The sequence below is a fragment of the Cygnus olor genome, chromosome 3 (assembly GCF_009769625.2).
Source record: "Cygnus olor isolate bCygOlo1 chromosome 3, bCygOlo1.pri.v2, whole genome shotgun sequence".
Lineage (NCBI taxonomy): Eukaryota > Metazoa > Chordata > Aves > Anseriformes > Anatidae > Cygnus > Cygnus olor.
Genome location: NC_049171.1, coordinates 39,007,835 through 39,029,806, shown reverse-complemented (window position 1 = coordinate 39,029,806; position 21,972 = coordinate 39,007,835). Strand labels below are relative to the sequence as shown.

General features: G+C 43.8%; 1 protein-coding gene and 1 long non-coding RNA gene across 3 annotated transcripts in view; one reads left to right on the top strand and one right to left on the bottom strand.

The window, feature by feature from the left end:
* Positions 1–21,094, top strand: part of LOC121068070 (gamma-aminobutyric acid receptor subunit rho-1) — a 29,967-nt gene extending 8,873 nt beyond the window's left edge. The window contains exons 2-10 of one of the 2 annotated variants that reach the window (XM_040553103.1): positions 4,193–4,246; positions 8,061–8,167; positions 9,491–9,558; positions 11,027–11,250; positions 13,924–14,006; positions 14,707–14,847; positions 15,322–15,474; positions 16,814–17,010; positions 17,845–21,094. In XM_040553103.1, coding sequence (XP_040409037.1) covers positions 4,193–4,246; positions 8,061–8,167; positions 9,491–9,558; positions 11,027–11,250; positions 13,924–14,006; positions 14,707–14,847; positions 15,322–15,474; positions 16,814–17,010; positions 17,845–18,132 — 1,315 coding nt within the window. In that variant the 3' untranslated portion in view covers positions 18,133–21,094. Of the gene's footprint in view, positions 1–4,192; positions 4,247–8,057; positions 8,168–9,490; positions 9,559–11,026; positions 11,251–13,923; positions 14,007–14,706; positions 14,848–15,321; positions 15,475–16,813; positions 17,011–17,844 lie in introns of both variants that reach the window. The other variant, XM_040553102.1, reaches the window with a different exon arrangement.
* LOC121068071 lies at positions 10,274–12,127 on the bottom strand. Its single transcript, XR_005818592.1, has 3 exons — positions 11,874–12,127; positions 11,014–11,276; positions 10,274–10,532 (listed from the first exon to the last, which is right to left on the bottom strand). It is a non-coding gene; the product is annotated as an uncharacterized LOC121068071 (long non-coding RNA).
* Positions 21,095–21,972: the final 878 nt, after the last annotated feature.

Here is a 21,972-nt window from a genome sequence, read left to right as displayed (position 1 = left end):
AAACAAGAGCTTGCCAAATGCCAAGATAAAATACTTTTTGTGATTAATTTTCCTCAGTTTTAGTGGCTTGTCTACAGCTCACTACTTTGTAACTCTCCCAGTTTAAGTAAAAATTAGTGTGCTTTCATGAACATTTTATACATTAGTCCACATCTCCATGAGCCCCTCCTGCCTCTCCACCATGTCCTTGTGCTCAGCACCCATCACCTGGTTTCTGCCTTTAACATGATGTGGAGGTGATGATATGGATGAACCCTGGACATCTCTTTCCCAGCCACCAGCTGCCAGGCTTCCTAGGGCAGTGGGCACCTCTGTTCAGGGTAAGAGGTTCAGGGCCAGCCAAAATGTTGCTGATGATGCAAGTAATCGAAGGGGCAGAGATTGTCACAACTACATCTCAACAAAATTTCCTGAGATGGGATCTGATTTGAGATCTCGTCTCTGATCTGCCATCCTCTTTGCAGACCTGATGCCATAAGGGATGGAGAAAACTGTTAGTGTTAGTGAAAAAAGTTAGTGTTAGGCCAGTCTGCCAAACCCACCAGCACCATTACCCAAGGACATTGCCTCTTGGAACAAGGAAAAACCATCTGAATCTGGCTCCATTACTTCCAAATTCAAGGTATTTCTTCAGACATCTTCACTGACTGTGGACATGCTTTCTGTAGGATACCAAGATGTCCATCACCTGGACATCCAAGTGCCACATCCACTTGACAGTTCCCATGATTATCCAAGGCACAAGGAGATTTCCAGGCTTGCTCCTGATCCCATGATAGAAGTGGAAATTGCTCCCACATCCTGGGCTAGTGGCCAAGTCACAGAGTCACTGGCAGTCTTTTCTCTCTGCATCTTTATAATACATTTCAGCAACTTACCTTCACATTTTTCTTGGGGATAATACTCCAAATTTGCTTTTTCCTGAAGAATTTGAACTGTATTTTGGATTTAATTCCTCAAGGAAGAAATGTTCTCAGATCCTAATAAGATTATCATAATAAGAGTGTAAAATAGGTCACTGTGTATACTAGACATACAATATACTAGAGGTATATTGCCTCCCCTGGAGAAAATAGAGTATGATTTATAGGTGGGAAATATGTCCTGCGTAAGTAATTACAGACCAAAATGCTAAGATGTGTAGTGGCTTCTATCACTTGTTGTGTTTGCTTTCAGAAGCTCTTATTTCAAAGGTGAAGGATATTGTAGGTAGTCTGGTGCACAGTGTGAAACTGACACTCCTCTGGCACTTGTCCTGTGAAGCCAGGCATTTGGAAATGCTTGCTGTGTCCTTCATATGTTATGTTTGGACGTCTCTTCTGAAAATCAGACATGGTTATCCCTAAATCTGCAGCTCTCTTGGCTGAGTTGTAGGGACTATAAGTGCCATAGTAAATCTCAGGCTTCTTTTAAAAAGAAGTAACTGCCTTTTGCCTGATGTGTATAGCTCTTTTGCAGAATGTTTTTTTTTTCCTTGGAAGTCCTAAGGTTTAGTCACCTAGTGGGGGCAGCTGGTGGGACTTTGGAAAGGCTGCATCACCCAGGTGCCATCAGAGGCCTGAGAGCTGCTCTAGCAATGCACAGGGAGAACAGAATAAATGCCAGTCTGCTCCAGTGGTGTTTTCTGCTTTTTCATAAAGCATCTCAGTGAGCTTCATGAGCCGTGAAATGCCTCTTGGCACTGTAACTGTTAGGAGTTAAATATTGACATTGGGAAAAAAAAAAAAAAAAAGTTCATTATTCTGTATATTTTACCTCCTGAGTGACTGATTAGTTTTGAAGACTGCCTGTCATCCAGACGGAGGCAGGAGCATTGCCATAACACTATGTGGCTACGTTGGCAGACAGCTGGGCTGAGCAATTTGTGAGCAATGTCTGGACTGAAACTCCTGAGTACAGTTATCTGCCACAAACGCTCAGGGACAGCAGATGTGCTAGGGGAAGGCACAGCACCTTTCAATTGACTCACAGCCCGAGCAGGCAGGCTAATTGGGAGCTGCTAATTAGGCAGCTCATAATGTAGCTGCCACTGACCACTAAACCAGCAGAGCATTCCCCAGAAACCAGAGCAGAAAATCTACGCATTGAGTAGAAAGAGATGGGGCTTCAAATCACAGTAACTGGGGAATGGCTGGCAACAGGTAAGGATGTTTTGCTGCTACAGGAGGGGGCAGAAAAGCTGGGGAAGCTTGGTAACCTCAGAGCTATGGATAAGGGGAATGAGATCAGTGTTAAGAAGTGAAGTAGATGAACCAAAACACAAGTGACCCTGACGTCCTGCAGTAACTGGAGCATGGGGGACATTTCATGCTGGTTTGTGATACAGAAATAAAGCTTAGTTTAGGGACTGTGGAGAATCACCTGGAAGGGAAAAGAGGAACCACATGGGTTTGCCAGTTGCAGAGGATGGGGAGGATTCGGCCACAAATCTTTGGTGGCCATGCCTTGAAGGCTCCCTTGGCAACCGGGATAGGGTCAGGGCCAATGTGAAGCATCAGATAAAGCCTACAGTGAGGAATGGAAATTAGAAATAGCAGAAATATGGCTTGCTTCATCCCTGTTTGAATACCTACATTATTCCTAACCAGCCAGGAGTTTACTAGGGCACTTTAAAGTCATTTTAGTAGGTCAGCTCATCACCAGAATCTGCTTATGCCCAAAACATGTGAAATTACTTCCTGACAGCCAGCAAACAAGAAGCAGACAGCAGCAAGACACGTCAGCAGCAGCATAAGGGCACATCAACAAGGCAGAAGACTCCATAAAGTGCATTTTGCATTTGCAAGTGCATTTTGCTGCACTTTGTCTGGGTCCAAGCATCAAAGAAGCTGCTCCTTGCAATAGCAATGGAGCTGCATGGCCCAAAGCTTCCCAAAAGAGTGGTCTGCATGAGGATTTATTTCCAGTCCTCTTCTACTAAACACAACAGATTCTGGCAAGATACCAATCTCACTTGGCAAATGTTTCGCTTCAGGGTGAGTCAGTGGTACAGCCCAGTGCCCACTGCTAGCCAGGGCAATATGGAGATTGTTTAATTCTCTGTAACACCAACAAGAAGAATTTCCCTACAACACCATCACTTTTTAGAGAGTTCCCAGCCCAGGAAAACAAAAAACAAACAAACAAACAAAAAACAGCCCACAAAACTTGGGGTTTGGCCACCTCTCACTCAAGGGGCAATGGCACCCGGCTGGTGACAGTCATTGCAAAATAAGCTTTTCCTCTGTCAGTCTCAAGATCAGGACTTTAAATGTATGTTAATGGGTGAAAAGTCTCATTAGTAGAGTGTTTATTTCAGAGATAAGCTCATTTAAAAAAAAAATAATTTAAGATGAGTTGCAAGTGCTAAGTGTTTAAAATGTTATTTTTTTTTTTACTCAAGCTAGCATGCTGCTAAAAGTACTGTGTTCCTTTAATGATAAAATAAAACATTGCCCAAACACCTGAGAGGAGCAGACAGTCTCTTGACAGACAGCTGAGAGACAATACAAAACAGGAACAAATATTTATTATAAATATTTATCCCCCCCCAGTAACACTTTTCAAAGGTTTTCTTCTCATGAAACTATTCTATGCAACTACCTCGGTTCAGTAGATGTAATGCGTTAAAAGAGCTGCTTACACACACTTTCTTGTATTCTTTTGTGGCTTTTTTTTTTTTTTTTTCATGCTTGTGTATAAAAGTCTTTTCCTACCTAAGCAAAAACAAAAACTACCAAGCAAAGCTGTTAATGCGTTGCACTGTTTCGTTAGTTGTCAAGCCAGGATTTATGTGTTTAATGGGCTCGTTGCTTGTTTTGTCCCACCAAGACCGCTAAGGCAGCAGGTCCCCTTGCAGGGGACAATACTGGGTAACCTGCACAGGGTGTGACATGGTGGGGTGGGACTTGGCCATCCAGAGCTCTCTGGATGGGGCAAAGCCCCTTCTGCTGGTAGAAATGCCTTGAAATGTTTTCTCTCAAAACCCACCCCCGGCTCTGCTCTCCTCTCCCAGCAAAATGGCAGCACGCAGAGCAGCCATTTCGTCCAGCCTTTGGTGACAAGGCACAACCAAGTAAGAGCCGTTTACCTGTGCTACAACAGACAACACCACAGACCCAACCATGTTTTCCTCCCGATGTTTTTAAACCGTGTGGTGGGATCCCCACAACAGGCTGTTTCATCTCACCCTTTTCTTGTTGTTTCACTGCAGCCGGCCCCAGCGGCAGAGACGGGAAGCCCATGGCGAGGCGCACAAGCAGGGCAGGTAGGCGAAGGCAGAGGGAAGCAAAATCGTCCGAGGCTGTAAAGAGTCTAGCACACAGGCCATAAATAGGATTCATGCTGTTAACGGGGTCGAGCAAGAGCTGGGGGGACGCCAAGCTCCCCTCGTGGAGCCAGAGCTGGATACCACAGCCATTTCGTGCGGCCCTTTGGCTCCGCACCACAGTGCTGCGTGATTTGTGTCAGGCACGGGGCAGTATTTAGGTCATGTATAATCCCCTCTGCCCCGGGTCACTACTGCGGCCACCGGTGCCCGCCTGGCACAGTCAGACATCCGACAATTTGGGGCTGTCCGGCGAGGGCCAGACAGTGCAAGGAAGCAGCACAACCTAAAACCCCGTCCTCCTCCAGAGCTGCAGAGCCCAGAACCTCCAGTACAACCAGCCTGACTTCCACTGTCATCTCTCAGGCATATTTCCCTTTTCAGAAGTGAAAAAACTGTAAATGACACCACTTTGGGGAACACTCCCCCCCCCCACCCCAATTTATTTTTAAACTGACCTACCAGACTCATGACAAATCCAGTTGTTTTACTTGAAAGACATTTTGACTTTTTCTCTACTCTCTACTTCAGTACAGAAGCAAAATTAAAAAAAAAATGAGGTGGAAAAAAACCACATAGCTTTAATCTTCAGAAAGGAAAATACTTCAAATTTAAACATGGTTTCTGGCAGGACAGAGCATTTTCATTTTTCTATTCTGATTGCATTTCTGGCTTCTTCACCAAGTTGTAAATGTGAAAGTTTCAAAGGGAGGAAAAAAACAAACAAACAGAGATCCTCATTCTTTTTCATAAAACAAAATAAAAACTATTGGTTTAACAGCTTTATTTAAAATAGACATCACCATTATTTTTTCCTCACATTTTTACCAGAAAATAGAATCATTGCTCAAGATTAAAATATTTTCTCTTATCAGCTTTTTACAGATTTTGGAGTTTACAAGTTTTCAGAATGAGCCACTGTAATGAAGATGTGGCCAAAAAATTAAGATGAACAAAAATGATTTCCATTATCACAGCCATAGAATCATAGAATCATTAGGGTTGGAAGAGACCTCCAAGATCAGCTGGTCCAACCATCACCCTACCACCAATGTCACCCACTGAACCATGTCTGTAAGCACCACGTCCAATCTTTCCTTAAACACCCCCAGGGATGGTGACGCCACCACCTCCCTGGGCACCACGTTCATAGTTCAAAACTGAACAGCAGGGTTCAGTGACAGGAAAATATAAATAAATAAAACCACCCTAGCCATTAAATACAGGAATAAGGACTGGGAAAAAGCCCTCATATGTTCCCAGTAATGCCATTCCTGCTCATATAAACGGACACATAAAAAGTTAAGTGAAATGTAGTCCTAAAAAATATTCCCCTTATATTTCCAATTAAACTATTTTTAGGAAGATTACAAATGTGACAGACAAAGGCCAGAGTGCTGATATAGTAGAGTTAGGTGCCCGTGAAGTATTTGATGAAGACTCAGGAGATATGGCTAAAACATATGACTAGACAGTATCATGCAAATGAATAACATCCACTGTAAACAGATTAAAAACAGGGGAGTTGGTGTCTCAGAATCTCATTGCAGATTTAAGACTATTTCTGAGCAAGCAGTTTAAAATAGAATTGTGAAGAAATGTATTATCATCTGCTGTTATTCAGTATCTTTAGTAGCAGGCTGATAAGACCCATGAAACAATTACTAGTTAAGCTTACAAAGAACACAAAACTTAGTGGAGAAGCAAATAATTGTGGGATTGGTCAGTCATCCCAAAAAAAAACTAAGCCATAGACTATTTGGGCAACATGCTGAATGCATGAGGTCGTTAGGCATGAAGTGTGTAGGTCCCCAAGGATGAGGAGGTATGCACTATGGAAGGAAGTAGCCCATGAAATGCATCATTTATGAGCACAAGTGAAAGTGGGGAGCAAGGAAGTGTGCGTATCACTTTGTGTGAAACAGGAGGAGTAATGTTCAGTCCCTAAAAGCCCGTGCCGTGCTCCTTCCCTCTGTGTGGAGCCGCTCTGCATGGCTCCCCACCCCACTGCTCGCCCTTCCCTCTGCCCGTGTCAGGGAGAAAAGTGCCTTTCTGAGCACTGATGATCCTCTTGAATGTCTGAGGTTTTGCCAGTGACCTGGTAATAACACTCCTTTGTCTTGACTGGGTATAAATGTTCCCTAATGCATACCTAAAATCCCATGGCTCTTTCCACAGCTTAGAGTTATGGCCTCTGTCTGATACGCTGCTAACTCCCTTTCTGCTCTGTCATCACCTGACCATTGAGGTTCCTAGGTGAACCTTTTGGTATTAAACACTTCTGTGGTACTTAATTGCACCCTGTACCTGCTACTTTATTTTTCCAGTTCCCCTGTTTCTTTCTGGATTTTAACAAATAGAAAGAATCTGATAAGAGCTATGAAAATAATTCAATATCAGGAAAATTAACTTTTCATCAAGACAGGAAAAATGCAGCATATTCATTGTTAACAGAAAGTTTAGAAATTCTTTTATTTTGGCTTGCAGGCTTCAAATTTGTGAAGTCGCTTTTATTTAACAAAACAAGGGCAAAATAGGGGCAAAATGCCATGGGAAGAGGCTGAATTAAACAAATTTACTGTAGAAGCAGCACCTTTTAAAATGCCTTAGGGATAAGTAACGACTTGAAGAACTCATCAGTGGATGTAGATGAATCATAACTCCTAGAAATTACTAAACTGAGACTGACCAGGTCTCAAAGAAGCTCAGGGCTTCAGGGAGGAGTCACTGGTAACACTTCTGGTCCCTGTTAGGAGATTGTTGTACTGGTTTCTTGGGGTACAGCTGCATATGAGAAGTTCAGCATGGTTAAGCAATCTTATTTAGGATGAGTTTTATCACAGGAAAATATTCCCTGTCAACTTTCTTTGTTTTTCTGGGTTTGTTTAATCTATTGCTGACGTGTCTTCTGCGTAGTCAGACAAGTGCCTCTTGGAACATTTCATCTTTTTTCAAACTAAGAAACAGCAAAGCCTTCCCTCTGGAGCTCTCCTGCTGCCCTAGCAGCTGCTGTGTGGCTGCAGGGAGTGCAGGAAGGCTCCGCTTACAGGGCTGGGCAGCAGAAGAGGTGCTGCAGCTTCTGTCCCACCCAAAGGTCTGGGGAGCCAAATATAGCTTTTCAACCCCAGAAGTGGATTTGGTAGAGGAGCAAAGCATCCTCTGCCCAGCGTTCAGTGCAGCTCTAGCAGCTTCCGCAAGGACCATCCCAGACTCTAGTCTTTAATGCTCCTTTTTATCTTCGTTAGAAATCTGGAGCAGGAGCTAATCATTTTATCCCCAGTTAGGGGACGGCCTGCCTCCTGGCCTGGTTCCCAGCCTATCTCCATTTTGTTCCTGGGCAACAGCCAGTAGCTTATTTCATGTATTGTTTCCCTAATTCCTGGCCTGTCAGAAATCAATGTCAGAAAACTTCTCCTTATTTTCCATTTCCCTGCTTAACCACACGCACACTACTTCTCCAGCCCATACATGTGAATGATTGTATCCAAACTGTGTGATAAGCCCAGACGATTTTATAGACACAAACCAAATGTTCTCGCAGAGTGCCAGAGTTATCACAGGTGCCTAAGCGTTCTGTGTTGGATGTGGGAGACATTTTGTAATCACATGCTGCCAACTACTGCAAGCACTCGCGTGGCTGTAGCTTAAGAGGTAAATGAACCCAGGCAGGTTCTGGTTTTAGGACTGAAGTGGGTGTGTGCTTCTCACAGGCACCATGCAGGACTTACTAGCTGTGTTTCTCTCTTCCCAGTAGCCCAATCCTGAAACGAAGCCCTGACATCACCAAATCTCCACTGACGAAGTCAGAACAGCTGCTGAGAATAGATGACCATGACTTCAGCATGAGACCAGGTTTTGGAGGTATGACAAGTGCACATTTGTTATTGTTCCTATTTTACACCATCACTTCTTTTTTAGCATGTAGTCAGGCCAACAAGCAAATTGACAAGCAGAGCCTTTTCTAACTTTTATTTTTATTATGAATTCATGACACGCTTTGGGGGATAGAGGTAAAGGAAAGTAGCTTCTTCCTTGGATGAACAAATGGCTTAGTCGAACTCATGGAAATGTAGTTAGAGGCAATTTAATATTCCTGGTATTCAGTGGCACTTTCTTCTGACAAAATCTACAAATACACCTTACATGTATTCCTGGATGACGGGGAAATTCTACAAACCTGGCTTCCTCTGGCAATTCATATGCATAATCAAATCAGGTGCCATGCTTGCTGACCTGTCTATGTCATTTATAACACAAAAGAAAATATTTTGACTGCTGCGTGTTAATGCTCGCTCACAGTTTTGTGGCTGTGCTGTACAGAAAGCTAAGCTTTCAGGGAAAAAGGATGAAGGGGAACACGCTTTCTTTCAGCCTGTGGATTAGAAAATGTCGTAATTTATCTACCCTTTCTGGATGACAGATGGTCATTCAAATCCAGGATACCATTATATACTCTGATGGAAGAAGGTTTTATTGCTAAATGCTCAATATACCAAACACTAACACGTTCAATTAATTTTAAAAGGTTTCAGTTTCATAGCAGTCCACTAATGTGAGTATTATTTATCTTGACAGATCTCCTGTACTGTAATTGCCAGAGGTATGCAAGGGGCTAGCCAAAGTCTGGAGGAGAGAAACACAAGGTCACAGCCAAACCTTTCCCCCTGGGAGCCCCAGGTTCAGTGGCACATACCTGTGTGCTGTAATGCAGCCCTGTCCATCACCCTGTCTTTTCCACAGCCAAGCACTGAGTGGTGTGAAAGCCAAATACATGGAGCAGTTCTCAGGGGTGGTATTAGCCTGACAGGGGAGCAGAGGACGTGAGGGAAAAAAATTGGAGTAACTCTCCCACATCCCCTTAGCTGTGCCATCGCTGCTCTCTTTGTGAATGGGAGCTCTGCAGGGCATCCGTCTGGTGAGCTTTAGCCTTGAGCACTACAGACATTACTCTTAAATTTTGAAGGAATGTAGGATGTAACAATAAAAGGAGTAGGTCAGTCTCATTGCTGATTTTGATTATTATTAGCAGGCTTTTGTTATGAATGCCAATCATTTCTACTTGTAATTAGTTTTCTGTTATTTCTATATCAGACTGAACATCTGATTTAATTTCTAAGGTGTGGGAGGCTGAGGATTACTTTTCTCACCAGCTTTATACTTTCTCAACTCTTGTTTTCTTTCCAGGCCCTGCAATTCCTGTTGGGGTGGATGTCCAAGTTGAAAGTCTGGACAGCATTTCTGAGGTGGATATGGTAAGTGTCATAGAAGGGCTGAGGCTGTGTGGGACAGCCATTGAACATTTAGCCCAAAGTTCTGCTGAGAGCAGGTTCAGATAGAGTGGGCTTCTTGAGGCTCTGTCTGTTGGGCTTGAATACCTCCAAGGATGGAGATTCCGCAGCCTCCTGGGCACATTATTTGACTTGAATGTGCAAGCAGTTATTTCCACTGACTCAAGCTATCATTTCATCCCTCTAAATGTCTTGAAGCAGAAGGAGTAAAAGCTAATCTGACATTTTCTTTTCTCCAAGACAAAATGATACAACACTGCCAGAATTGCCCCAAAGGATTTGGATTTTTACATTTTCTTATGAAGTGAAAGCATATAAAAGCTCTGAGGAGACTAATGTGTTAAGTTTAGGGCACTTTGATACACTGCAGATGAGGTTTCACATTGACCATGCTCTGAAGCAGTCAGGGCCCAGCTCGCTCCCAGCCAGAAGCCACGTAGCCATCCTAAAATCTGCACTGGGTCAGACTGGTAAGTTCTGCTTTCAGCAGAATGAGCAACAGCATAGAAAAATTCATGAGAGTGTATCTGTCATGTGGCAGCACCACCATGGGAACAGAAATACCGGCCGTTTCACAGAATCACGGAATCACAGAATCGAAGGGGTTGGAAGGGACCTCGAAAGATCATTGGGTCCAACCCCCCTGCCAATGCAGGCTCCTTAGAGCAGGAGTTTCAATGTCCCCTCACATCAAAGGAAAGGTTACCCCTTTCAACGAGTTACCCACCTCACTGGGAAGTGTGTGGTCATAAGAAGGCAGGAGTTTTCAGAGGGCAGAAGTTTCTCCAGAATCTGCCTTTGGCTCATTAGCAGCTGTGTCACCCCTGCTGTGTGCTGGGGACCAGTATAAGGCTTTGTCAGCCTGTCCTGAATCTTCATGCTGATGCTAAAGTAGTATTTCAGGGGCATGGAGGACTGATGCTGGCACTCTGCACAGGCTAAATCCATAACAACAACAACAACAACAACAATCACTTTCTTTTTTAAGAAAGCGTTATGATTTTGAGGGACTTCCTCCGGTTTTTGAATACTGTTCCTGCTCCTCATGTACCATCAGGCTGCAACACACAGCAACATGGGAGAAGTGCAGTGTATCACTTTAGGTTTAAAAAAATCGTTCAGGGTCAATTTTGGCTATTGACAAAATAATGACAGAAAATACGTTTTATTGCCAGAATCAATTATTTTTAACTCGTGCAGCCTTATATAAGAGACTATGGTAATATATTACATTATACTCTAAGATAGCATGCTTAAAAACACTTGTGCATGACTTTATCATCAGATAGACGAGGGATTCCCTTGAAATAAGTAAAAAGGCAAACCAAAACCCTCAGGAACAGTACTTTGTACTGTGCAGTTTGTACCGAAGAAGAGAAATCATTGCTATGCTGACAAGGCATGAGCTGTGACACAAACCTGTTTGTTGCAGGACTTCACCATGACACTTTACCTGAGACACTACTGGAAAGACGAGAGGCTGTCCTTCCCCAGCACCAACAACCAAAGCATGACGTTTGACGGCCGGCTGGTGAAGAAGATCTGGGTCCCTGACATGTTCTTTGTGCACTCCAAGCGCTCCTTCATCCACGACACCACCACAGACAACGTCATGCTGCGAGTCCAGCCAGATGGGAAGGTACTTTATAGCCTCAGGTAAAACTGCATTCGGTCAGTGTGAGCTATTAGTGGTATGGAACAGAAAGTGCTTTAATTGATTCCCGTATTTCATTTTTGCATGACTTCACACTAAAAAAAATTACAAGTGTGAATGCATTGGCTAGCCACCAGCATCAGGAAGAATAGGCCCCTTCCTTCAACATAAGAAAAAATGCTCATGTGTACCACAGGGAGGACAACTGGACGTGGCAAGAAGCCAATTTCTGTGCCAACGTTGCTGGTTCCTACCACCAGCATCCCTTCACCTTCACTGTACAACAAAGTCCCTGGACCTAGCAAAATGTGTAATTACTATTCTTACAGGTAATTATGAAGAAGTATAAATCATACGGAATACAGGTTCAGCTTTATGATAAGCAGCAAAACACAGCATCCTTCAGCACGTGAAGTAACAAGTTCCCTTCCCTTCCCTTCCCTTCCCTTCCCTTCCCTTCCCTTCCCTTCCCTTCCCTTCCCTTCCCTTCCCTTCCCTTCCCTTCCCTTCCCTTCCCTTCCCTTCCCTTCCCTTCCCTTCCCTTCCCTTCCCTTTTTTCCTCAGCACTGATCTCAAGTTTCAAACACAAAACAGATTTCTCAGTAAAGAGTTGAACATTACTGACCATAAGTCTGAAGATTATTAAAATAGGATTTTTTTCTTTCTGTTACTTTCACACTTGGAGGCGCTAAGTGAGGAGCATCTGTCCATCTCCAGAAGAAACTAAAATCAGTGCTGCAGCTTTTCCTGTCTGCAGCTCCATTCAGTTAGAAAACAAGTACTGCCAAATGACCCATAAAAACCTACGAGAGAGGAAATTGCTGTACAATAGTCTGATGCAAGAATGTCAACATCAGCTCCATAGCAAAGAAATAGCAAAACGTGATAAATAAACCAAAGAGCAGCTAGATAGCATATTCTGAAGGACAAAAAAGGAAGGAAAATCTGCCTGAGAGGGGGGTTAACAGCACCAAGATGCATGGAGTTAACTTCAACTAATGATAAGGCTGCAGAACATGCTGCTTGGGATGGTCGTGGAGGCCCTTAAGGGCACGTTAGACAACATCCTTCATGACTGGCAGAGCTGAGCCTGCCATGAAGCGAGGAGCTCAGCTCCTCAGCCTGCCAAGGCATCTTTCCTTTTATGAAAGGAAACAGTACAAGAAATTGCCAGGCCTGGGAGTATTGGTGTGACAGGAATTTTCTTGTTCTATGATATTTTTGTCGTACTGTTCATTGGAAGTCACAGCCTGGGCAGTGTCAGCCTTCTCATTATTAAAGCTTTTTTCTTCACCCAGCATGTTTGACTATGTTCAGGTGCTCCTTAGACCTTTGGAAAGTTTGCTCAGGTCCTTGGTACAGTAACAAAATGATGCAATAAAGTGATGTAACATTCAGCTATACCACACATGCCTATATACTCTCTCATTTAGCTGCATGATACAAGTCATTGGCACTGAAAGCATTTTATCTGTCTAACAAAGATGGGAAAAGAAGAATATCAAACTACTCAGACGCTGCCACACACAGACTTGTGCTTAAACAGATCACTTATAACCACCCTGCACGAAACAATAGTGAACATCCTGAATAGCAAAGCAACAGCACTTTTATTTATTCAATTGTGACTGCACGTTGGAGTACTTTATGGATGCTGGGGAAGTACGAATACTTAACAGCAAACAGGTCATTGCTAACTGACTGTATATTTTGTTTTTTCCCTTGGTGTCTGCCTTTTTAAGGTTCTTGCCAGAGGTTGTCTTCTGTTTTCTTGGAAAATGCAGTAGACCTCGCTGGCACCTAAACAACAAATCTGTGCCAAGCAGTTTGACTCAGAGACAAAATACAGATAGGAAAGCAACATCACTGTGAATCCACACACGCATACACACTGCTAACATAAGGGCTGCATCTTGTTTTTTCATTATGTGACAGATGTCTGTCTGTCTTTAACCCTGCTATCATTCATTAAGTCTTTCCCCATTACAATTTATGTTTTTCTTTTCGTTTGCTTCCCCGGAGTTCAAGCCAGTTGAGTCAAGATTTATGGTTGCTTCCAGTGCAAACACAAAATAATGCCGTTAAAAACGACATAATCAGACTATGGCAAGAGCAGAGCTTTTGATGTATGGAGCAGAGCATGTCAGCAGTCTCGGTTGCGTGCCAGCCCCAGCCCTAAGTCGAGGCACTGCCTGTGCCCTCTGGTGGCTGGCACCCATGGGTGACCACCGAGCTTTCACTGAGCTGCTGGAAATCGTGAGGCATGGAGAAACCAACCTGCATCCTTCACGCCACTAGGATGGCTTTGATAAACCTAAATTACTTTAAAATATAAAGCATCTGTTGAAAGTACAGATCTCTGCGGAGAGGTATTTGCTGACAGACAAAAGGGGAAAATTGCCCTCTCTGTCCTTTCCTATTCTCCAATAACTGTGTCCCCTAGTAGCAGTTTATTGTGGCTTAACTCTCCAACCACCTTTGCTAACACCGGTTTACTGAGAAGAAAAAAAAAATGGCTTTAACTTCAGTGGTACGGTTTTAGCTGAATGGAAGGTATTCATTTTCAGTGGACTGTTACTGGCCAGGTGCTTAAAAAACAAACCTGCAGCTTTACTCCTTTTCAGTCACATAAGAAGTCGAGTTTTTAATGATTTTTTTTTTTATATTATTCCTAGAGTTACAGTAACAGCAATGTGCAACATGGATTTTAGCCGCTTTCCCCTGGACACACAGACATGTTCCCTGGAGATTGAAAGCTGTAAGTAAAGTGGAGGCACAGGGGAGTCAAGTGCTGCACCCCATGGGCACCCAAATGCATTTAATTGCATCAACAAGCAGCTGCCACATTCGTGAGAGCTCTAACCAAAGTCAGTGAGCTCCAGCACTGAGAAAAATTCCCTACCCGATTTTTTTCACTAGAATTAGACAGTTTTTGCAACAAAGTAGTGTTTGCAAATGCTAGCTGTGAGTACCATTTTGCCAGTGCCCCTAAAAGCCAGCCAGGCTGCCCTGCTGCCAACCCATCCCCAGAGGGCCTTGGGACACTCGCCTGTAGGTTGGTGGTGTCCAGCAGCACCTGCTTGCCCCGGTACCCTCCTGCACCACAGATCTTAAACACATAAATATAAGGCCCTGCGCCCTCCCTGTGCACCATCTGTTCATCTGTGGTGTAGAAACCATGACGGGGCAGTGGTATTAATCACCTTCCCTATACGTTTCTTATGTCTATGTGATATAAACCCGATTTTTACCCACAGGTGGCTCCTTTGTCCTCTGTATTTCATACAGAGACATTATAAACTTCCAGCTTTTCAGGAGGTTTTTCTTCTCCTTCTTAAGCTTCCAATATGGAATTATAATCTTAATTCTGTTTTAAAACAGTTTTTATTACACCTGGGCTGTAGGTGCAATAGTGGCTGGTTCAGTGCACTGCGCTGAGGTTTGCTCTGCTCCCTCAGATGCCTACACCGAAGATGACCTCATGCTCTACTGGAAGAATGGGAATGATTCCCTAAAAACAGATGAGAGGATATCTCTGTCCCAGTTCCTGATCCAGGAGTTTCACACCACCACAAAGCTCGCCTTTTACAGCAGCACAGGTGGGTACCAGAGTGCTTGGCAGAGAGCAGGCGACGGGGAAGGGGTGAAGACTCTTGGCCTTGGCTGTGGAGAATTGTCCATCGGGAGGTCCCCCTGGGTCCCACCAGACCCACCTCTCTTCCATGCCAACGTGTCTCCTACAAGATGCCAGGTATCCCTGACACAGACATACATCTTTATGGCGAGGTAGTCTAGAAAGGCAATACCTCTCCAAGATCGTACCAGGCCTTAATGTGAATTCAAGTCCCAGAGTGTACAGGTTATATAATATTCTCTGAAGTTATGATCCTGTTGAGATACTTTGACTATGATAGTTGGTTCACTGAGGAGTCTGTTCTGTAAACTGCAACGATCTGTGGTTATTAATTGTTTTCCTAAAAGCAAACGTGGCACTGTTCCCCTGATACATCACGTTATCTGAAAGTAGTTTGATGTCGGTGCGACTTCTGTGTTTCCTTCTCCCTGTCCTACAGGATGGTACAATCGCCTCTACATCAACTTCACCTTGCGCCGGCACATCTTCTTCTTCTTGCTCCAGACCTACTTCCCTGCCACTCTCATGGTTATGCTGTCCTGGGTGTCCTTCTGGATTGATCGCCGAGCAGTTCCTGCCAGAGTCCCTTTAGGTAAAAACAATCTTGGACTCAGCACACCTAAGAGGCAGTTACATGCAGTTGTGGCCTTGGCCATCAAGACAAAATCACCTGTGCTATGCATGCCCCTGCATTGCCTAGTGGCACAGACATCTGCTATGTCACACATTCCCCCCTGGCCTGGGTGCCTCTCTCTGTTTGCCCTGCAGTGCCAAGAGAATTGCTTTCCCTGCTCTCACAAGCGTCAGCTGCACCTGGTGCAAATCAGGGAGCAAACGTCATGCTCTGCTTTTATTGCTGTTAGCAGATACGTGGGACAGAGAGAGCCAAAGTGCCAGTTTCCTTCAGAGACTTCAGTGAGCGAGGAGGTGAAAATTGCTATTAGCAGCCCTGAAAAAATTCAGTTTATTGAGTTTTTCTGGAGGAGAGAGGGTGGAGGTAACATTAGACAACCAAGCTGCATTCTTCTTGTTAAATAAGATTGCAGTGCAGTGTGAGGGGTACAGCATTCCCTTCTGAAGCATCCTTCAGACAGATGAAGCCATATGCCAGAAGAGTCGCCATGGGAGCAGAACTATGTTACAGACATAACTCTTCTAAAGAGGATGCTTTGCCTTTAGCAAAGTGCAATTAGTATATCTGCAGACTTGGAATCAAAGCTAGCTTCCATTTGTTCCAGGCAACACCTCTCAGGGCTTTATTTATTGTTAAAATTATGTTCCTCAGTGGAAAGGAAACTGACATAACAGAGACAGCAATGGGCCACAAGAAACAGCATCCATTGCCTTGAGACATCATTGAAAAGGAAGTTAAAGGTTTGGGCTGTGGCTTTTTGAGATGTGGGCACTGCCTTTAGCAGAACTTCTGAGCACCTGGGTACTCCTTTATACTTATATATATTCAGTCCCTGCTTTTGCTCCAGGAAAGGCGCACACCAGGAGGTGGCTGGTGACTTCCTGTGAGCAGATGGAAAACCCAGGCCTGGCGAACCTGTTGAAAATAGCAGCAGCTTGTGGAGGGGCTGTGGAGGGGCTGAATAGATGCTGTAATACTTGTACTCCCCCAGGGACTGCACATGATGACGGGGTGCAGCCGCTGCAGGCTCAAAGCACTGCTGCCTGGCCATGGGAAGGGAGGCTGGTGGTGTGGAGGGAAACCAGAATTAGAGCTGTTCTTACAGAAAATAAAAGAAAACCCCAGTAAAAATGGGCCTTCTGGACCCTCCTCAGGCAGGGAAACTCATCACACAAATGTGACAAAAAATACTGCGAGGTCAATTAAGATGTCAGGAAATTGTAACGGCAGCTGTATTTGTGATGAAAACTCGAGTTTGATCGTGCCTTAAGGGCTCTCTCTGCTGCTGTGTTCCCAGGGATCACCACTGTGCTGACCATGTCCACGATCATCACGGGGGTGAACGCCTCCATGCCCCGTGTTTCCTACATCAAAGCAGTGGACATTTACCTGTGGGTCAGTTTTGTGTTCGTCTTCCTCTCAGTGCTGGAATACGCAGCAGTGAATTACCTGACCACTGTGCAAGAGCGGAAGGAGAGGAAACTCCGGGACAAGGTGAGTTTTTCTATTTCTGATGCAGCATTATGCCACTGAGAAAAAGTGTGGCAAATGTTTGGAAATGTAAAAAATTGGCAACTACAGTGCGTTGCTCTCAGCTGCCTTGGGAGAATGCAGTGCATGCAAGGAGACCGCAGCAGTGAAGCATTCCTGGTTATAGAGATTTGCTACAGACACCTGACATCCAGGTTCAGTGCTCCTTCTTCAGGACCTGAGGGCATTATGTGCCTCAACATGTAGCCCTCCCCCGGCTGTATGAATGGGAGAGGTTTTAGGTTTGTCCCTTTACATATTTTTTGTGTGTTGAAGATCCAAACTTGTGAATAGCATCAGACACATACTGTGTTTTGGGTTTCAGATAACACTGCAGATTTCCCACATCTATCTCCAAGCAGAGTCTAGACTTACACACAATGGTCCAAATTTCCTCCTTCTGCCTTAAATTACAACCACCCAAAATTCAATCTAAGCTCCTCTCTTCAAATGGGAGAAGCCTGATAAGTTCCTCATTGAAAGTTCCCTCCACCCTCTTCTCTGCTTCAAAATACAGATCCAACCTTTATTTACACCCTGATACATGTGCTTAGGACAAAGGAACATTTTCACGGACAGCCCTGCTCTCTCTGTGACTGCGTTGTGTCTGGCAGGCACGACATTACAAAAATAAAAATAAAAAAAAGGAAAAAGCTGCTGCCCAGCTCCACTGTCTCATTCTCCTTTTTGTGTCCCAGCAGCCTCAATTCCCCAGGCATGTCTCGCTTTGTAAGGAGAAATGGGATGTGAATATTGGGACATAACTCAGAAACATTCTGCTCTTACCTGTGTCCGCAGCTTCCCTGTACGTGCAGCCTACCTCAGCCCCGGCCCATGATGATGGACGGCAGCTACAACGACGGCGACGTGAGCGAGCTGGGGCACTACGTGTCCGAGAACGGCGACAAGCAAGACAGGATGATGGTGCAGCTGGCGCTGGGGTCCGAGAGGGGCTCGGGCAGGAGGAAAAACCAGAGATACGTCAGCATGCGGATTGACACTCATGCCATTGACAAGTACTCCAGGATAATATTCCCTGGTGCATACATTCTATTTAATTTGATATACTGGTCGATTTTTTCATAAACATCTGTAACTTCCACAGTCACGGTGTATTGCGACGGTATATGAGGGTACTGTCTCATAGGCTAACAGAAAGAAAATAGAGATTGTTTTAATTTGAAGGAAGATTGATTTTTTCAGGATTTCATTTTTTTATTAGATGCAACTCATCTGTGGCATAAATAACTGTGCAAGTTTCACATTTCAAATAAATATAGGAGATACAATCTAAAACTTTATACTTATTTGAAGCTGTGCTATGTTCCTTCTTGTGCCTCACAGGCCACTGTAAACTATTTTAAGAAGTGACAGTAATTGCCAGCTGCTTATATATGGTGCAACTTCCATTGTGTGCCCCTGAAATCCCAATTCTTTTAGTACTTGAGCACATGCACACATCTCTGAACTCAACAGACTTACAACATTCAATGCCGATGAATACAAAGAATATGCAAATGGTTGCATGTTTGCAGGATGAGGTCAGAAACAGCTATTGCAAACACGAAATGTCCAGTACTGGGAAACACTTTGGCAAGGCTATTAATGGCCAAAGCTTGCTTTCACTGCTTAATGCATGTCGTGCTAGCAGTACTGCGCTGACGGAGCCAAGCAGTAGACTCGTGCTGTCTTGATTGTATTTAAAACAAAGAACCATTTTCAAGCGGTTTTGATTAACCTTTTAAGACATAACTTGCAATGTACATTTCCTAAGGAATCTCTCAGTCTGAACAAAAGTTGGACTTTCTGTGATGCCAACCAAATCCTCCACAGGACCTCTCCATGGATCTGCTTATTCAGGTCAGTGGGAGTTTTGCTCTTGAGTTTCCTGGGAGAGGAAAAAGATTTCTCTACAAAGTGGTCCAGCGAAGACAACTGGGTGTCTACAAAAAGAATGAAACTACTGTAGGAGAAGCCACTTCTCTCTGAGATAGTCCAGGTGCTACAGGTTGGTACAGGAGAGCTCTGTACAGCCCGAGTGCTGAGACAGCGTTGAAGCCTGTGAAGTCTCGTCCCTGCTAAAGATGTCGGCGAGTGCACTCACTTCCAGGAAAAGCCTAGTCTGTTCGTTTTTAGTAAAAGCACAATAGAAAGGTGCTCAGCCAGTCACAAAAGCCGGTGTAAGGACTTTATGTCTGAGTTACTAACATAGCCATGTTAGTAGTAGTAACGTTACCGTGCTGAAAGCTTTGGAACGAAGTGAAAAGGGGTCTCCACCATGAGACACCTGACCCAAGTCCATCTACCTGACTCTGCTTTCATGCTGGATCCTTCTCCCTGCACCTCCCAGCCCTCCATGCCCTTGGAGGAGGCTCAGTACCTTCCAGGGCAGGAGCAAGAAGACAAGGCTGGAGCTGGGGGCACTCAGCACTGACTTAAGTCCCTGCTTGACATCACAGTTCCTGCAGAGCAGCCAGCCAGCATAAATACTCTGGGTGGAAAAGGCAAAATCTGTAATGCAGAAGCAGTAAAACATTTCAGGAAATTACTTAAGAAAAAACAAGAATTGGTTGAATATAATCAGGGGCCTTTAAAATAGTAGGAGTTTTGAAGGTATCTCACAGAAAAATTGGTCTTTCTGTTGGTCTGCTGCTATGTGTTATCCACCTACATCTGCACAGCTAACTGCAGCTGTAGGGGTAACAGGACTTCAAACACATGCATGCTTTGCACAAAGGTTACGAAATTCTGCAGGAACATGTTCTACAGCAACAACGTTATCCCTTACACAGCAGATGCTGTTGTCTTTCATGCATGTAGCTGCTCTGAGAATAAAACGAAAGCAGTAGTGTCTCCAAAAGGAAAGTGAATCTTCTTACACAAAATTTGCCCTGGACTAACCGATCTGCTACTATAGGCATTATACTTGTGACACTGACATTGCAGCTGTTTGAACGCTGCTGATTATTGCTTTAATTTCATATTTAAATATTATTTTTTTTTTGTAAAAAAAAAACAGCATTTCTTACAACTGCTAAAAATCAAGAAATGCAAAAAGTACCTATGGTATACTTACAGCCTACACTCCAATGAAATCACAAAAATTACAATAATTAAAAGACAAAACCAACCACAAGATAGCTTTACTACTGATTCCTATACAGCTTTTTCTTCACATATAGATACCATCTTAGCTTCTTTTTGCCAAGTTTCCTTCTTATTCTCCAGTGAGATTTTTCGAGAGATAATTAAAAATACTTTTTTTTTTTATATATATATTTAAAACCATAAACAATTTAATCAGATGAAAGTAGAAAGATCACCATGGCAAAAGCATCAGCAGTGGCCACCCTCCTTTATTCTGATGGCAACTTAGCCCACAAATAGCGCCAAGATTTCTTGGGGACTGCTTGCACAGGAATGTATTTAGATCCTCGGTGTTGTAAGAACCCATTTGTCTCCACAGTCCTAAGAATAGCATGAACAGGAGTGCCAGATTTTATAGTAAGCTGTCTAGCTTCACAAGGAACATAATGCTGTGTAGTTTGCTGCAGTACTTTACGTTTCTTTATAGGATCATTAACCAACATCTGACTGGTATATTAATGAAGGTTTTGGACATACACGTGGGAGCTGGGATTTCAAATTCCCTGGCTTTCAGGGGGAGATTGGCTTCTAACTTCCCATGGGATTTTGAAGATTTCCCTCCTGACATGTCTTCCTGAACAGATTCCCCAACCTTCATGTCTGGATTTACACTGTTAATTTACTCGTGTGTTATTTTGGAAACTCTAGTGCCTTTTCAGTCTTATATAAATGTGTATATAGATGTATTCTATAAGAACAGGATATGCCATATACAGCCAGTGTTTACTATTAATGACTGTAATCATTAAACATAACCACATATACAGTTTTTGGACTTTTAACCTTCCAGTGTGTGTGGGTTTGTATCCGATCGTAAACACTCTGCTCCTTTTCATTTCTGCAATAAATCAGAGTGGTTTGGTTTTCGGTTTATTTCTAGAACTGCTAAAATTCACAATAAAACTTCACATTTGTACAGCATTGTGTGGTTTTTCCCTTCAAAAGAATGATCTCCGGGAGTTTATACACGCATGTAAGACCTGTTTGCTCAGGATCTGATGCAGTCAAATACCAAATGTCCTTAAATCCCAAGACACTGGGATTTCACAGTAAGAAGCCTGCATGCAAACTCAAAATCACAGAGTAGATGACATAAAGCTTTCCTCCACAAGACTTTTTGGATGTTACAGTCCTCTCTCTTTTTGCTTAGGGTGATACTCCGCGATATAATTAAGACCGATTTCTCAGAGGTTAACCCAATGCCCAGTCTGGGCTGCTGCTGCCTCTAGAAGTTGAAGCGTATTGGTTGGGCTGTGTGAATCCTGCTTAGACACCAATTCTGCCTGGGAGCATGTCCAGATTAAAAGCTTTGGAGATAGAAGCCTTTAATAGTCTTTAAAGATGTTGATAAGTGCTGAGAGGGTGAAGCAACAAGAAGGAAACTTCAGTCAGAAACAGGTAGAAGAATGAGGAGGAGGCATGAAGAAAATTCAATTTTTTCTTTTCTTTCCCAGTAATAGGATACTCTCATAATAGTCAAATACATTTTGGTTTTCTACATTCCATGCCTGAGTGATTCTTCCAGTACAAACCAGAACCAAGCTCCCCGCAAGCCCCAAGGGTCAAGTAGAATCCCCTGGGACTCCCCTCTCCTGTGCTTGCTCATATGGCAACATGGGATTTGATGGAGCACTGAAGGAGCAGCAATGAGAAAGGAAAAGCACCGCTGTGCCCACCCGCACGGCTTGTTCCACAGTGGGACATCAGATGCTCAAGGGATGAGGGCTGTTCAGAGGCTGAAACGAATCCGTGAAAGCCGACAAATTGCAGGTAGTGAAG